Raw genomic sequence first — 14271 nt, 5'->3', positions numbered from 1 at the left:
CTTCTGGAAATGGGCTTTGGGGTGGTTAAGCAAGCCCAGGGAAACTTGCGTGGCCCAGCATCTTCCGTCCGCTGCAGGAGGAGCACACGCCCCCGCCCCGGGTCAGCAAGACGCGAGAAGGCGGCCACGCCGGGCGTCCGGGAGCTGAAGCAGGAGGGCTCCTGGCAGGCAGGGCGGGGCCCAGGCGGCGGGAGTGCTTAAGACGCGCGCTGGGGGGAACTTCTGGACGCCAAAGGGCCACTATAAAGCGGCACAGTCTTGAGCCTTCGCTCTTCACCTAAGCCAGTAAGCGCCCTTCTCAAAGCCTCTATGGAGGTAACCATTGGGGGTTCGCCTCCAAACCCAGGAATGCACCTCAAAAATGCTCCTACGCCGTAAGACCTTGTCCTTCAATGCAAAGGGGACTGTGCGGCGAGGCCCCGACAAGCCGTAGCCCTCAGACCACTGAAAGCCGGCACCCCAGCGCCGGTGCGCGAACGTGGAGATGGGGGTGGGGAGGCGAGGTGGAGGCCATGCTCTCGCGTGATCTCCCCTACCGCCGTCGTCTTTTGGCCTGTCAAGGCCTCGCGTTGTTTGGGTTTGGGGGCGGAGCGAGCCCTGAGGGGGGCGGGGCCAGATGGGGGCGTCTCCCGGCCTTGTTGACTTTGGCGTCCGCGGGGAGCTGCCACCGTGCCCGTGGCTCTCTGCGCATGCCCGGACCCCGGCGGCTCCGGAGTCCGGGACGCTCTGGCTGCTCTAGTCGCGGGTCCGGGCCCCGCCTCTCCCCTCGGCGGTGGCGTCCGTGTTGTTATTGTGGTGGTAGCGGCGTCTGGCTGCTGCGGACGCCGCCGAGTCTTAGCGCCTGGCCTGCGCGCCGCTGCCCGCGCCACAGGTAACGCCGCCGCCAGTGGGGGCTCGGGGTCGTGGGGTGTGCGAGTCCCGCGTGCTGGGGCCCGGCGGGCGACTGGGATGCTCTTGGAGGCCAGAGAGCCAGGGGGACGGCAGCCGAGAGTCGGGGGCAGGGGGACTTAAGGGCGGGCAGGTCGGGGGCCGGGAAACTGAGGCGCTGCGGGGCAGGTTGGGGGAAGGACGGGCCGGGGGCGGAGGACTCGGGAGGTCGGGGAGTCGAAAGGGGCCCAGCGAAGCCTGGAGGTCGGGAGCCAGGGTCCTTGGGGCCGGGGAGGTCGCGGGCCCGAGGGAGGCCGGGGCGCCGCGTCCTCGGCCCGTCCTTCGGCTCTGACCTGGGCTTGGGGACTAGAGTCCCGAGGCTGGCGTCTTGAGATGCCCGCGGTCCCCTTAGGGCCGTTTTGGATCCGCCCAGTGACTTTTGTTGTTTTGGTTTTGGAGGAAGAGAATCCAGTCTACGTAGACTCGGGGAAGCCTTGGAGGCTGGGAGGGGACTGAGAGGTTATAGCAGGCGCCCTGGGCTCTTTTTGTGTTTTTGAGCGTCTACTACCGTTCAGGGGAAGTGCAGTGCCCGCGTTTTGCTTGGGGAATTTCAGACGCCGGCATGGGGAGGACCCATGGGCAGAACCCGAGGGAGTAATTTTGCAAATCCAAGATTTTTTGAACTTCTATAATTTTGTTTTCGTGTGTCCTCATTTTAGAATCGAGAAACCAGAGATATATTTTTAACATTACAAATCAGAAGAATTTGCTACGGAGGAAAAACGTATGCTTTTAGCAGTGTTTTTCCCCTATTTATTTATTTTTTTAATTACAAAAGTACTGCGTGCTCCTTGAGAAAAACATGAGGCAGCCAAACAATGAGGAAACCTGCCCTCTCTCGCGCCCTTCCCCCCATATTTCTCCTTCTTACTACCCAGGGTGGCCAGTCTCCAAGTGTGGAGGGTAGTTATTCAGGATTTTTTTTTCTGTGCATTTAATGAGTGTGCTTTAGAAACAAGATTGGGATCATATATAGTACAGTATATCGTTTTATTAGCCAACAGTGCATCATGGATATTCCTCCATTTTATTACACACCTCATTATTTTTAAAAACATTATTACTGTGTATTAGAGAATCCAATCTACGTAGGCTCGGGGAAGCCTTTTCTTTATTGTTAAACATGGTCGCCAATTTTTCAAGAATCAGTAGCTTTGAAAAGGGCTACAAGCCAATATTTTGAAACAATGTGGCAAAACTTTCAGAATGTCTGAGGCCAGACGACATTACTTTCGTATTAAGCAGATTGAGTAATATGTTTACGTATTGCTTAATGGTAGTTTATATGAGGCTAGATGACTCCATAAAGTTGCTGAATTAGTTTACTTTTTGGTTTTTTTATTTCATTTTTTTCTAAGTAAATTTTAATTCCATATGGTCAGTTGAACACTTGTAATTCCTTTAACATGAAGTAGCTAATATGTGAAGGAAAGGTAAGGTAGAAAAGATAGAAAGCTAGTGGCCCTAGCCTGAGACAAGAAAAAAAAGCAACAGGGATTAAATATTTAGGTAAGTAAGCCATAGGGAGTAAACTGGAAGTGGAAGGGTGATACTACACTGCCTACTATTAAGTAAGACAGAAAGCTAGGAAATTCCCATTGCATACTGTATTTCTGTGTGCAGAAGAGCTGGAGGCTTTGTTGATTTAATCACTAGCTTGTATTTATTAAAAATGTACCGTGTTCATCTTGGTGCTAGCTTCCAGGGAAAGAACAACTGAGGAAGATAATCACTAACAACGTCTGGTTCTAAACATGCATAGCCTGAAATTTTAAGCCAAATTGTGTAGTAGTTTATTATTTGGAAACTGTGCTTGAAAGGAATTAAAAATATCCATGACATTTTAGTTATTTTTGGTAATAATATGCTCATGTATTTCTCATAACAACATAAGTGACATTCTTCTCATTCTATAGAGTAATAAACAGAGGCCTCGAGAAAAAGAACTGCTCAAGATCCCATTGCTTTTTTTTTTTGTAATAGTGCGTGTTTATATTCAGGAGTGCTTAATCCAAGAACCTGTGTTTTCTGCTCTTGTTTTACCTCCTATGAATGAAAAATTGTTGCCCTTACGGTTTTTTCTGCTTTCTTTGAAATGTTCCTTACAGAATAACTATATGAATATAATCACATGTATTTAAAATAGTCTAGAGAATATAGTGTGAAACTATAGTGGTATTTTTTTAGATGAGGTTTCTGGTGGCATATTACTAAAATTTTAAACTCCTTGATCTTATGCTGTTAACCAAGAAGATGGGGGTTTGTGTTACTTTAGACACTGCTGGGTGCCGTGGTAAATTGGGATATTATTGTAAATTGTAGCTCTCACAGCTGCGTATTCCTTACAAACTCGGAAGGATAGTCTCATATCAGTAAACATTTTTATGAACGTAGTTGAACTTTTTTGTAACTGATGTACTGGAAAGAATACCAAGAGGGCCCTAAAAAAGTCTAAAAAGATTAAAATTTACTTATGTAATTATTGGTATTTTAAAATATTTGGTAGTCCCTTAAAATGCATAATGACAGACAATAGGGTGTCATAATATGGTTTATTAATCTTTTTTCATTTTCCACTAGATGTGGCAACTACGTAGTTGGAAGAAATGTGGCGGCCGGGGGCAGTGGCTCACGCCTGTAATCCTAGCACTTTGGGAGGCTGAGGCAGGTGGATCACCTGAGGTCAGGAGTTCGAGTCCAGCCTGGCCAACGTGGCGAAACCCCGTTTGTACTAAAAATACAAAAATTAGCCAAGCATGGTGGTGGGCACCTGTAATCCCAGCTACTCGGGAGGCTGAGGCAGGAGAGTTGCTTGAAACTGGGAGTCGGAGGTTGCAGTGAGCCAAGATCGTTCCACTTCACTCCAGCCTGGGCAAAAGAGTGAGACTCTGTCTCAAAAAAAAAAAGAAAAAAAAAAAGAAATGGGACAAATACTAAAATTAATGAAGTGTGGTCAGTTGTAATCTATATTTGAGAAGAAACCAAAAATACAGGAAAAGCTTTGACATTTTACTGGCAATTGTTAAGGAAGATAATTGGATTCATACCTAAATGGCGTATCTGCCATTGATTATCTCTCGGTCAACTTAACATTGGATGTTGGATGTGAGTGGGTTTTATAGTTAGGTGACACAGAAATATTTCAGCCCCCTAAAGACGTTTTTAGAATATGGTAAGATTTTTTCAGCTGTTGAAGTGGGGAAGGATTGAGAATCAAACACTATGTGTATGTATATTCTCAAAAATTAATGAGAGAGATTGCTGATGGGAAGACATAGCATGTTTTCCAGTTTAACCTGAAAATCCTTTTTGGAACATATATGCACGGGTAGCCAGAAATAAATCAACTTTATGTCTTGATACAAGACATGCATCAGGTATGATTTCTAGAGCTTAAAATATTCTTGGAGTTTAAAAACTAATTTGCATAAAACACTCTTCTGTGTTTTCTACTGAGCACTCTTCAGTAACTTGCAGGCTCTTAAAAACCTTTTATGATAATCATTATCAATTGATGAAGTCAGTTCAGTTTATAATCTAAAGTTATAATGATCATTGAAAGAGCTATAGAATGTGAAATGCTGTGAAGGTCTGTCTTGGTGACTTTCACAAACTGGCACCTCCAACTCTCCCTTCTTGGGGCCTTTGTTTTTCTCTCTTACTTCCTGAAGTATAAGTAGGTGTTGCCTTTATGTGTTACCTTAGGTTTAGTTCTTTTCCTTTTTAGAGTTTGTTCTCTTCTTTGGCAGTCCTACACAGATCCGTGGTTTCAACTGCTCATTCCCGTCGCCCTCTTTGCTCAGGCTTCCAATTCTGTATCATCAGCTTTATTTTCATTCCTAAGCTTCAGATTTGGCAATGATGTTCTCCCTGATCAACTTAGTAGCTGTCATTTTGTAATCTTGAATCAGTAGATTCAGAAGTAAACTTTTTTTGCAAGCCTGATTCTTCTTGCTTGTTTATATTAATGACCTTTGCATTTTCTTAGTCATCTAGACTCAAAATCAAAAGGTCATCCTTGGTTCTTTTCTCTCTTTCTTAGAATTTTTTTTTTTTTTTTGTCATCTTACTGCATTGTGGTTCCTGATTTCTTCTATCTTTCTTCAATTCTTCTAGCAGCCATATACATGGCAAGAGACATTAATCTCTAGGTTTGTCATTCATTGTGAATACTGCTTATTAATTGTCCTAAATGTAGTCCTGATCATGTTCCCTGCCTGATGACAAGCAAACAAAACAAACCCACTTGGGTGTTTATGTCAGTGTGCTGAATCCTTTGTTCTCATGTGGTCATTATAATTTATATTATCCCCATTCTACAGGTGAAGAAATTGGAACTTCATGATCTTGAAGGAGTTGTTAGTAGGTAGAAGAGCTGGGATTTGAATCCCAACCATGTCTTCTTGCAAGTCTGTGTTCTTGGCCACGGTGCCTCTGCTGAGTGGCTCCTGATCCACTCTGGAAGTAAGCCCGAGTTCCTCAGTGTTGCCTTTCAAAACTGCATTATTTGACTTCAGTGCCACTTTCAAAACTTATTTCTTGTTTTAGTTTAAAATATTAAATTACATTCTTTCTGTCCCAGCAGCTGTTCCAAAAAGAATGTAAACTTCAGTTTTACTTTACTTTTTTGATTTCTCATGCATTTCCATTTCTTGGAATTTTTTTCTTTCTCCCATCTCTGCCTTTAGGAGTCCTCCATGTAAAAGTCTAGTTTATACAGCATACACCGTATTTGCCTAGAGCCCCCACCTCCCAGTCTGTGTAGTATAGTAGTAAAATCTCCTGCACATTGATACTGCTATTTAACCTGTGATGATACTTTGTACTCTAAATTTGTTTTGAGTACTCTAACAGATGTAATTGGATAATATAAGATGCTTGAAGCACAAACTATGTCTTACTGTTCCTTGTGTCTTCCAATGGGTGCTCAGGAAGTATGGGTAAATAAGTATGAAAATGATCACTGGTAAACTACCTCTTTCATTGGTATTTAAGCAGTATATTTGATTTTAGTTTCTCTCTGTGTGTCACACACACTAGCTTGTTTGAGTTTTTAATTGTGTATGTTCACAACAGAACTAAATTTCTTGTTGTAGGCTATCATGAATTCTTTGTTTTCAGATTATAAGGTAATTATGTTGTTTATTTAAGACAAATCAGTTTTGTCTTTCCATGTGCACATATTCTTTCTTGGTACTGTATATAAATTTAAAAAAAAATTAATGATTCAGCATTTGAATTATTTTCCATGCTGTTGAGTCAGACAAGTTTTCTAATGAGCTGCAATATTCTCCTAAACTCTCTGATCTTACAGTTTCTTTAAGCTTACATAGATGTGAAAGATGGAGTACAACTCTGTCTATACTTACTATTGTTTTCTTCCTTTTGGTGATATCAGGAAGCTCCAGCTGTACAATCAGCTGAAATGCCCTCACACAGATTATACATAATTCTTACATTGCTGAAGAGTTCATATGAAATTTCAGACTTTCTTAAAATAATCTATCAATGTTAATGGTTATCATGCAGAAGTTACAGTTTTTTCTTATATCTGCCATTGTGCCCTGTATTGTTTATAGTTTAGCTAACAAGTAATTAATTCTTGCTTTATAAAGTAAAAATATAATTCTGTTAAGAATTTTGAATGTAGGATATCTTGGTGATGGGAAGAGACGTTTTCTTTTTGGACTGTTAAATGCATGCTCATAAAGGAATGAGACTGATTCTCAAACTAATCCATTTGTAGTCTACCTGCCCTTAGCTTTATAAAATATTAAAGTAATCATAAATACTTCTTTGAAGATACAGGTTGTAAGTGAGCTTAAAATAATTCACTGACTTTAAAAATAGTTAATATATCCCATGTTGCAAATTTTAAGTGATACAAAAAATATATAAACTGGAAATGTATCTTCCTCAGCCCCCCATTTTCCCCTCTGGGAAGTAGTCACTTACCTCTGGAATGATATAATGGAAACTATTCTTTTATTTGTGTGTACAAGGAAATATAAATAAATTTTCTTTCCACTTACTTAAAGATGAGGTACACTGCTGTTTTTTCACTTGGATTTTCACATGACGATATATCTCTATGAGGTGATAAAGAACCACTTCATTCTTAAAAAAAAATTTCAGCCTCAGAGTGTATTATATATAGCTACAGCTATAGATTGTATTTCAATTATAATTGATTTAACTATATTCCCTACTAATGAGCACTTAGTTTCTAACTATTACAACCGTTGGGACAACACTTTGAAGGAAGAAAAGTAAAAAGTAGGTGGTCTTTCTTTGTAGGGGAAAATAAAGTTTGAAAGCTGAAATGGGCTTTTTGGTTCCTTTTCTGACCTGATGATTAGTGTGTAAGTGAATGGAGAGAACTGTGGGGTTATGTGAAGACATTTGCTAAAATCCATAGTTGACAATCGAGTTGGAAGAGTTGGGATGGTAGTGGTGTTGGGTAGCAGCTGCCATGACCAATGGTCCACTCTGGGCAAGGGTCAGCTCTGCATATGTTAGCAGTTCAGTGTTTAGAAATGATACGTGGTATCTGGAGTTTGGTGTCTGGATCTATGGCCTATGCTAGTATATTTAACATAGGAAACCCATTCAGGGGATGAATTTAGATCCCTTTGTGTCATCTAGAAGGAAATGTTGTGGCCTACAATATTTTATGTGGTCATTAATCTTCTTATTGAAAAATTATTGTATATTCAGAAATAAGATTTAAATTACTAAATTAAATGAAGTTAAACAAGCAGGCCCCCATCATCTGTGTCTGCTCCTCATGGTTTGCTGGGGTGATGGTTTTTTAACAGTTTGGTATGAATGCTTTCAGACTTATGTATAAACAGAAACAATATATTTGTGCATATTAAAAATGTCAGTCAGAATTCTGTTGAATAACAAGTACATGGAATGAATGGTAAAAGTCAGAATCTTTAACAAGAGAAGAAGGTGATGGTGGGATACCAGGTAATTATATAGTGAATGTTCTTTGATTCCTTTAGATCCAAGGGGGCTGTAAATACACACTGTTAATTGTGTAAACTGTACTACCTATTTAGCCTCTGTAGCTAGTTTATCAGGTTATTTCTACAGATCATTTAAGGTTTCTCAAGATATATATATATATATATATATATAAATATATATTTTATATATTTTGTTTTTTTATATATATATATTTTTTTAACTAGTGGCATATAATTTACTGAATAATGATATATTCTCTTTATTTTCCAGGCATTCTATGCTAAATTTGGGATTTGAGTGTTTTTTTGTTTTCTTTTTTTTTGAGACAGGGTCTTGCTGTGTCGCCCAGTCTGGAGTGCAGTAGTGCAATCTCGGCTCACTGCATCCTCCACCTCCTGACCTTGAGCAATCCAACATCAACCTCCCCAGTAGCTGGGATTACAGGCATGTGCCACGATGCCCAGCTAATTGTTTTTTTCTTTCATTTTTTGTAGAGATAGGTGTCTTAGTATGTTGCTCAGGCTTGTCTCAAACTCGTGGGCTCAAGCCATCCTCCTGCCTTGTCCTCCCAAAGTGGATTAGAGGAGAAAGCCACCTTGCCCGGCCTCATGTCATTTATTTTTAGGGTGGTATGTGTATGCTGCCTAGATTCATATAGTTTAGATTTATTTTTAACAGTGGTTCATTTGCACTGACCCATTTCTGAGCTCCTGTGATTCTCTTTGGTCAATTACACTTTCCTAGATATTGTGAACATAATAAGTAAAAGCTCATTTATTTGATTTTGCTTTTTTCCCTGTATAACAGCAGTAGAGATTTATTGTGGAAAGACTAGAAAATAATGGATAAAGAAAAGGAGAAACAGATTAACGGGGATGTTATCACCTAAGGCTTGTATGGTTTTTAATTGTGAGGGACCTCTGTGTTAATGAAAACACCACTAGAAGTGTCCAGCTTTGTAAGTCTTGCTGCCATGTAATCCTATGGCAGATGTATTTGGTGATAGAAGTATGGAACATGTGAGTGCTTGCATTTTCTCTGACCTGGATGCATCTGTGCTAGGAAGTGATGTTTTAAGTAACCAAGGTTGTGGTAAGGCGTTGACTTAACGTTATTAGGGGATTTCTACATTTATACAGCCAAGCACATGGGTGTTTAGCTATTGGTTATGGGAACCACAGGTGTGCTGGTGGATGGATCAGTCGGTGCTTCCCTGTCGCTGCTACTGCGTAAGTAGTGCAGAGGTTTTGTTCTGACTATGTATCATTATAATTTGGAGTCCATATTTAAAATACTGGGCCTTGAGTAGAAGGATCTATTTAGAAATGTCATAGCTCAAAAAGCAATTGCAAAACAGTCTTTGTTTTAGAAGGATGGTTTATCCGTGTTACTCCTGTAAGTCTCGATATTCTAAATTTTCATGTTTTCATTGTAGTCTCTTGGTGGCTAGAGCGGATTTTAAATTTTCTGGTCAGTCTTCATACTCAATTGGATAAGAACAAATTTTGGAACATGCAAAGGCAGTCACTCTAATTTTAGTTTCAAGGAAAAGCCTAGCAGTGATACATACTGATTTACCATGCATTGTAAATCCCATTGTGAAAGAATTATTTTAAATACATCTAAACCATTTTTAAATAGGCTTGACTTTTCCCTGTAAATAGAGTAATTTGAACCTTTATTCTTTTATGAACCAGAGAAATTAGAAATAGAAAGATGTAGGCATTTCTACAATGATCTATATAAATATCTGTGAATGCAGTTGATTTGGCTTTAAAGAAAAGGGAGGTAATCACCATGGACTTAAAGTAGTTTAATTACCTCGTTATTTATGAGAAAAAGGCTTTATATAAGCTTTTTTTTTTTTTTTTTTTGTTAAGGACTTGTTTAGTTATCACTGTTTAGTAATCACTGGTTTTATTGTATCTAGGCAGCACAATAAAATTAATTCACTTCACACTAATATATATTTTTCTGTGTACACACACACACACATATATACTTACATATGGCCATCTGTGGTGCACAGCTCAGGAGACACTATTAACATGGAATCTAATATAAATGGCATTCTCTTTACTGCTTCAGGAAAACTGACACTTTTTGTGGAAATAGTGCTTCCTGGCATTGTGTAGTCAGCATGAGACCCTGTTAAATTTGATACTTTTCACATTTTCACATTTTCGTATAACTTTGCATCTTGTCAAAGAGGTAGGAAAGTATTGTTATTCCCATTTTATAGATGCATGAACTGAGACTCAGAGTGACTTCAGTTTCCTCAATCTGCTTTATTTTCTATAAAATGATGATATCAGACTCAGCAATCAACAGTGTTGAGGGACACAGGGTTTGGTGTCAGATAGATCTAGAACTCAACCTCAGTTTTGCCTCTTCCTAGCTGTAAAAGCTTAAGGAAGTTATTTAATCCCTTTCCTTCGTTTCCCATCCCTAAAAATAATGCTGTTACATGAAATTTTATGAAGATTTAAATGAGTTAATATACTTAAAACACCTCAAAGCTTTATGCTGTAAGTGTTCAATTAATGATAGTTGCATTAATAATCAGTAATAAAGGTTATATATTATTTTGTGAGTCATATACTACTTTTCAGAGATTATGAGGTCAGTTAACACTTGATAGAAAGTGACGGACCTAACCTAGAAGCAATATCCATTTTAAGTAGAGGCCAAACTTGGACTGATAACCTCATGCTTTCTTACCAATATTGTAGGCAGTGAGTGAGGAGTTAACAATAACAACAAAAGGCCTAGGAAAAGCAAGGAGAATATGTCCTGTATAGTCAGGGACAGACTGTGGAGTCACATTAGACCCAACATATTTATGTGTAAAATAAAGCAGATTTGAATCATCTAGTCACACAAAAAAGAAACGAGAAGTTACTGCAGTGAGAGAGCAAAGCAGTTCCAGATGGCGGAATGCTTTTACGGTGTGTGTTGGTCTCTGAGGTGCTCGTGACATACCATTATCATAATATTCCTCATGATGACCCTGAGCCACTAAGAAATGGTTGAGTTATGCTGGTTAATTCGCTAAGACTGTAGAACTAATACACTATATAAAGACTTTCATTACTTTGTTTTTAATCTTTACAACTTAAAGGAGTATTTTTCAGTTACCAGTAACATTAATTTGTTTTACTCGGTGCTAGATAAAAATTACTAAATTTGAATATGCACATTATTTCATTTGATTCTTAAAACTAAGGTAGGTCATAGAAAGGTTAATGGCCAATGGTAAAATAAAGGCTATGAGTTCAGACTTTCATGAATATATTTGATTCTGGGTCTCTTTCTCATTGTTAACCCAAAGCTTATTTATAAAGGTCAGGGCCTGCTTGTTTGTTTTCATACCCTTTAGTGCCTTCTGCTGTGGGAGCATTACGAAAATCAGGTCCTGCTCTTAAATGTATTAATATTTTGTTATCTACTGTATCTTCCCATTCATTTTTTTGTGATACACAAAAGTCATTTACCTGAAGGGGAATCTGTTTTTAAAAGGATGCTCCCTCTTGAGGCCAACCTGGAATCCTCCTGCATTGAATTGACAATTTTGAATCTGCTGCTATATCCTGTTGGATGCCAACAGCTAAGGAAAGGTATGGACCATGATATACAGGGTCTTACTCAATTGGACTGAACTTCTATAAGCACTCAGAATGAATCTATATGGTAGCTTTCTACTATCCTAAAAGTAAGGTCAGGAATTAGGTATGAACTCTAAACAGTTTTAAACTTGAAGTTTATATTTAGGCACAGTTTCTTCTAATAGAGTAAGATATTAGAAATTATGTAAACTTGGCCGGGCGCGGTGGCCCATGCCTGTAATCCCAGCACTTTGGGAGGCTGAGGTGGGCGGATCACGAGGTCAAGAGATTGAGACCATCCTGGCCAACATGGTGAAACTCCGTCTCTACTAAAAATACAAAAAAATTAGCTGAGTGTGGTGGCATGTGCCTGTAATCCCAGGTACTTGAGAGGCTGAGGCAGGAGAATCGCATGAACCCGGGAGGCAGAGGTTGCAGTGAGCTGAGATCCTGCCACTGCACTCCAGCCTGGTGACAGAGCAAGACTCTGTTTCCAAAAAAAAAAAAAAAAAAAGAAATTATGAAAACTTTTTTTGTGAAACTGTTCTCAAATGTTGGGACTGAGCATACTCTTTTTTTTTTTAAATTTATTTTAAACAGAGGAAAATGATTGCATAACTTGATAATTACCATACCAAATAATTGATAGTTTTATTTTTTTGCAGTTTCTAGTTGCTACTTAAAATTGAGTTTCAGGGTGTTCAGTTAGTTTATACATAGTTATTGCTTTAGTTAGAGGATTTTAGACTATCTTAAGAATATAACCTTGCATTATTTACCTGTGAGAGAAAATAAATTCCAAGTCTGTCAAGGAATAATAAGCATATTTCTGCTGCTGATCCTTTCTGCCATAGTGTTTCTTCACCTGTATGCCGGATGAGAAATGGGAGAAGGGATGGATTTGGGCTGCCAGTGTACATTTTAAGATGGATTGTATCTGATTCCCTATGGAACAGCATTACCCTGAAGAGTAGGAGTCAAAGTTTGGGTATGTGGTAGGCAAATAGTAGCCCCCCCAAAGAGGTCCATGTTCTAATCCCTGGAACCTGCGAATATGTGACCTTATATGGCAAAGGGGAATTAAGGTTGCAGATGAATTAAAGTTGCTAATCAGTTTAAGATAGGAAGATTATCCTGGATTATCCCGATGAGCCCAGTGTAATCATAAGGGTCCTTAAAAGTGGAAGGAGGAGGCAGAGCGAGAGAGCCAGAGAGACAGCAGAAAAGGAATCAGTGTCATGTTTTTTGCTTTGAAGATGGAAGAAAGAAAGGGTCATGAGGCAAGAGAGAAAAAAAAAAAAGCAGATGGACACTAGACACTGATGCAAGGGAACAGATTTCTCCCAAAGAACCTTACAGAAAGGAACAGTCTCCCCAACACCTTGATCTTAACCCAGTGAGACTTGTATCATGAAACCTGTGTCAGACTTCTGACTTCCAGAACTATCAGATAATAAACTTGTGTGGTTTTAAGCCATTAGGTTTATGCTAATTTGCTATGACAGTGATAGAAAACTAATACAGGTAAATATACTGTGACCATTTGATTCCTTATGGAAATGATTTCTAAACAGCCTCTCCCCAACAAAAGATTAAGATGACATTTATAAAACTGATAAAACTAGTGCAGCTGTGTTTAAATGGGGGTGGCATTGAGCCCTGCCAGGTGAGATTTCTTCCCATTTTCGTAGAATCTTGGGGGCACCTCTGGATTTTTGGAGCTTCTTTTTTTCTTTATTGATAAAAGTTGTATACTGGGCAGATGAATCAAAATGGCATATAGGAATCCCATTGAAATTGGGATAACTACAGGTATGATCATCTTGAAGTTCATTGCAGTAATCTATCAAAAATTGATAAGGATATTGACAAAAGGGCTTTTCACTAAGGGGAATGGGAGTAATTGAAGAGTAGCTGGTCTGAAAGGTGAGGGGCTATAGTTTTAGATATTCTAAATTTGAAATGATAGAACTTCCCTCCCCAGTGAAATTAATCTAGAAACTTACTGAATGCACTGGAAAATTTCTGCTAAAGAGGATGATGATTTTGAATAAGTCGAATGGGGAAAGGAAAAATAGCTGTTCTGAAGTCTCTTCGGCAGTATGTTGGAGGAAGGGACGAAATTAACAGCTATTTAAATTGCAGAAAGGCAGACAGAAGTTGAGGTCCTTGTGAATTTGCTGCAAGGATTCTTACCAGTTTGGAGGAAAGAGCCTTGTGTTTTAAGAAACTGTACATAGTCTTTGTTCTTAGTAGGAAAGAATATCCCTGTGCATTCACTGTAAGTACACATTTAAAAATGCATTTCCACCCTAGGCTCACTAGTTGTTAAAGGAGAAATTATAGTGATGTCATTGGATAACACAAATTACAAAAAATTGTTATCTTTGAAAGTGTTTTTGTTTTTCCAAGACACGTATAACCTTCTGACCCAGCACGAACAACGTATGCCCCTGTAGAGACATAAGGCTGTCTATCCGACAGTTACCACTCTTCTGTGATGTTGAGTGTATTGCATTTTAATACAGTGGCAAAGTATGTGATTTATTTAGTGTCATTTACTGTTGCTTTATTGTAAAATTGTTTTTCTGCAAATAGCTCCTTTGTGAATTTGTATTTTTTAGCCTGCCTACCCATGCCTACATGAAATTCAAGGAGTTTTTCAGTGGTTTTATTTTGTCATTTCCCATTTGTGATAATAATCACGTAAGTTTATAGGAGAGAAGCAAGGGCACCAGAAAGAACATGTGCTTCAGTTAACAAG

At 39.2% G+C, this 14271-nt stretch overlaps 1 protein-coding gene across 7 annotated transcripts in view; it reads left to right on the top strand.

The window, feature by feature from the left end:
* The first annotated feature begins 5 nt into the window (after positions 1–5).
* Positions 6–14271, top strand: part of PCMTD1 (protein-L-isoaspartate (D-aspartate) O-methyltransferase domain containing 1) — an 82012-nt gene continuing 67746 nt past the window's right edge. For 2 of the 7 annotated variants that reach the window (XR_008504071.2, XM_063668771.1), the window contains exon 1: positions 62–285. Coding sequence is in view for 1 of the 7 variants with exons in the window: in XM_054497857.2 (XP_054353832.1) it covers positions 690–871 (182 nt within the window). In the remaining 6 variants the exon portion in view is untranslated. Of the gene's footprint in view, positions 286–654; positions 872–14271 lie in introns of those variants that run through there. The other 5 variants (XM_054497851.2, XM_063668769.1, XM_054497856.2 and 2 more) reach the window with 5 other exon arrangements.

The sequence above is a fragment of the Pongo pygmaeus genome, chromosome 7, assembly GCF_028885625.2.
Source record: "Pongo pygmaeus isolate AG05252 chromosome 7, NHGRI_mPonPyg2-v2.0_pri, whole genome shotgun sequence".
NCBI classification, from domain to species: Eukaryota; Metazoa; Chordata; class Mammalia; order Primates; family Hominidae; genus Pongo; species Pongo pygmaeus.
Note: the sequence above shows the minus strand (reverse complement) of the source record. Positions and strands in the feature narration are given on the sequence as shown.